General features: G+C 42.4%; 1 protein-coding gene across 1 annotated transcript; it reads right to left on the bottom strand.

The window, feature by feature from the left end:
• Nucleotides 1-303: 303 nt before the first annotated feature.
• Nucleotides 304-2,340, bottom strand: LOC145112979 (uncharacterized). Its single transcript, XM_079049089.1, has 3 exons — nucleotides 2,221-2,340; nucleotides 1,691-2,133; nucleotides 304-1,036 (listed from the first exon to the last, which is right to left on the bottom strand). The coding sequence occupies exons 1-3, from the start codon at nucleotides 2,338-2,340 to the stop codon at nucleotides 304-306; spliced, it is 1,296 nt and encodes a 431-aa protein (XP_078905215.1).
• Nucleotides 2,341-3,043: the final 703 nt, after the last annotated feature.

Here is a 3,043-nt window from a genome sequence, read left to right as displayed (position 1 = left end):
GTGAACATAACTGTTATGAAATCAATAATAAGAACCCAAAATACAGATTGCAATAATTGGTTTAATATTGCTCATAGCTCATAACAATAACATGAACAATGAAAGAACCAAAAGGAATAGCTATTCGAGATGATATGGTCTCCAAGTAAAAGAAACTTCTAAAGAAAATTATTCCTGACCATTCTAACAACACACTCTCCTATTATAACATGGGCATAATAGAGGATCTGCCACAATACCCAAAATACCCCTGCTGTCCCACTAATTTGGAGTAGTGCCCTCGTGGTTGTTTGTGGTCCCATTTTATGCTGAAATCTTTTTGTGCTTTTGTCTCTGATAGGTGTATTGCAATGGTGGGTGCACAACATTACCCCTTCCCCAAACATTGACCTTGTCCTCAAGGTCAAAATTTGGAAATGTTTGTTGAAGTGTCATGAACTCTTCCCATGTGGACTTGAACTCCGGTACATCCTTCCATTTGATTAAGACCTCCATTCTTTGTCCCGTTTTTTCCATCTGATTCCTCACTCCCAATACCATCTTCGGTTCCCACTGGAGCACCCCTTCTTCAGATACGTGAACGGGTAGCATTGGTCTGGCCTCTTGATCCCTAATGGTTTTCTTCAATTGGGACACATGGAAGATCGGGTGGATTCTAGCTGACTCGGGTAGTTGGAGTTTGTAAGCTATGGTCCCAATCTTATGAATGGTCAAATACAACCCATAATAGCGGGTAACCAGCTTCTGGAAGGGTCTTTGAGTCACCGACTGTTGGCGGTAAGGCTGTAGTTTCAGAAAGACCCACTCTCCTTCCTTAAAGGATACTTCTGTTCGGCTTTTGTCTGCTATTTTCTTCATCTTCTGTTGGGCCTGGAGAAGATGTCCTTTAAGGTCATCCAAAATCGCGTCTCTTTCCATGAGTTGTTCATCCACCGAAGAGACGGCGGTCTCTCCTCGTTGCCACATTAATACTCGTGGGGGGTCTCGACCATATAAGGCCTTAAATGGAGTGATCTTTCCGGAATTGTGATAAGCCCTGTTATGTCAGAATTCCACCCAATGTAACCATTTAGACCAAGTCGGGGGTTTCCCTTGTATGAAGCATCGAAGTTAGAGTTCCACTGATTTATTGACGATCTCCGTTTGACCATCCGTTTGTGGATGGTAGGCGGTGCTCCGGAGTAAGTTGGTCCCTTGCAATCTAAACAACTCTCGCCAAAACAGGCTCATAAAGACCATGTCTCTATGTGTAATTATGGTCCTTAGGAAACCGTGTAACCTTACCACCTCCTTAACGAATGTAGTTGTGACCGATGTTGCAGTAAAAGGATGCTTCATAGCTATGAAATGCGAGTATTTTGAAAGTCGGTAAACCACCACAAGAATTGCATTAACCCCATTCGAGTTTGGCAGCCCTTCCATGAAATCCATGGAGATATCATCCTAAACTTGTTCGGGAATTGCCATAGGTTGGAGAAGACCAACCAGATGTGTGTGTGACGATTTTTGCGTTTAGAAAACCTGACAGCCTTGCACGTATCGTTGGACCGTCTTCCTCATTCCCACCCAAAACCATTCAAAAGCCAATCTTTGGTAAGTCCTCAACTCACATGCGTTCCCTCCGATAACCGAGTCGTGGAATTACCTTAGAAGATTGGGTATTAGTTTTGAGTTCTAGGGAATTACCAACCTGCCCTTGTACAGCAAACGATCGTTCGCCACGGAGTACCCTTCATGAGGCTTATCACCAGCTGCTATATCCAACTTAACCTGGCTAATGAACGGGCCATTCTTGATCCCTTCATTTAGCTCTTCCACGGGTAGGGACCATGTTGACTGAAGCACTTGCAATTCCGGACTAGTATCCATCTTTCGAGAGAGAGCATCTGCCACATTATTGGTTGGTCCCGGTTTGTAATGAATCTCGAAATCAAATCCTATAAACTTATACATCCACTTTTGATATTCCGGACCAACTTCCCTTTTCTCCATTAGGTACTTGAGGCTTCGTTGGTCAGTTTTGATGATGAAATGCCTTCCCATCAAGTAATGTCGCCATTTGAGAACCGCCAAGACGATTGCCATTAGCTCCTTCTCGTATATGGACTTGAGTAGATTACGCACTCCAAGTACCTAGACATAGTAGGCTATGGGATGCCCATCATGTGTTAATAACGCCCCTATTCCTACCCCCGATGCATTCGCCTCTACAATAAAAACCTTCGAGAAATTTGGCATAGCCAAGATGGGCGTATGAGTGAGAGCAACTTTCAATTGAGTGAAGTCTTTAGTTGCTTCTTGGTTCCAATTGAAGCACTCCTTTTTCAATTGGTCAGTCATGGGAGTTTCAATTCTAGCATAACCAGCAATGACCTTTCGATAATATCCGATGAGCCCCAAAAAACCCCTTAATTCTGACTGTAGTGGGAAGCGGCCAAGACTTCACAGCTTTGATCTTCTCGACATCGACTGCCACCCCTTTTTCTGACACCACATGTCCCAAATAAGCAATTTTTGTTCTTCCCAATTCACATTTGTTCGGGTTCGCATATAACTCATGTTGGTGGAGCAATTCTAGAACAACCTCCAAGTGTTTGACGTGTTGGTCCTCAGTCGGGATGTATACTAGGATATCGTCGAAGAATACCAACACAAACCTTTGAAGGAACAGTTTAAATTGTTGGGTTTTAGTATACTACAAGATCATGTGGTGCACATACAACCCTAAATGCTTTGGATCTATGTTTTCTCTAATTATACATGCAATATTGTTTCCAAAGCATTAATCCTACAACTAGCATACAATTGACATAAACAACATAGAATTGAGTTATGGAATTACCTCTTTGTTGTAGCTTGTAGTTTTGGCCTTTAAGAACTTAGCACCTCAAATGTGATGCCTCAAATGGTTCACAAACACCATGAACAAATGGAGAACTTTTGAGAGAGAATATGCTTTAGAACATATGTAGTCCCCGATTTTAGCTATAGGGTGACATATATATATTGTAGGATTCTAAGATTCATGGTTAAACCCTAATCC

Source organism: Lactuca virosa, chromosome 5, assembly GCF_052849685.1.
Source record: "Lactuca virosa cultivar CGN04683 chromosome 5, Lactuca_virosa_CGN04683_v6, whole genome shotgun sequence".
In the NCBI taxonomy this organism is placed as follows: Eukaryota; Viridiplantae; Streptophyta; class Magnoliopsida; order Asterales; family Asteraceae; genus Lactuca; species Lactuca virosa.
The sequence above is the reverse complement of the archived record's forward strand: the minus strand, read 5'-3'. Positions and strand labels throughout refer to the sequence as shown.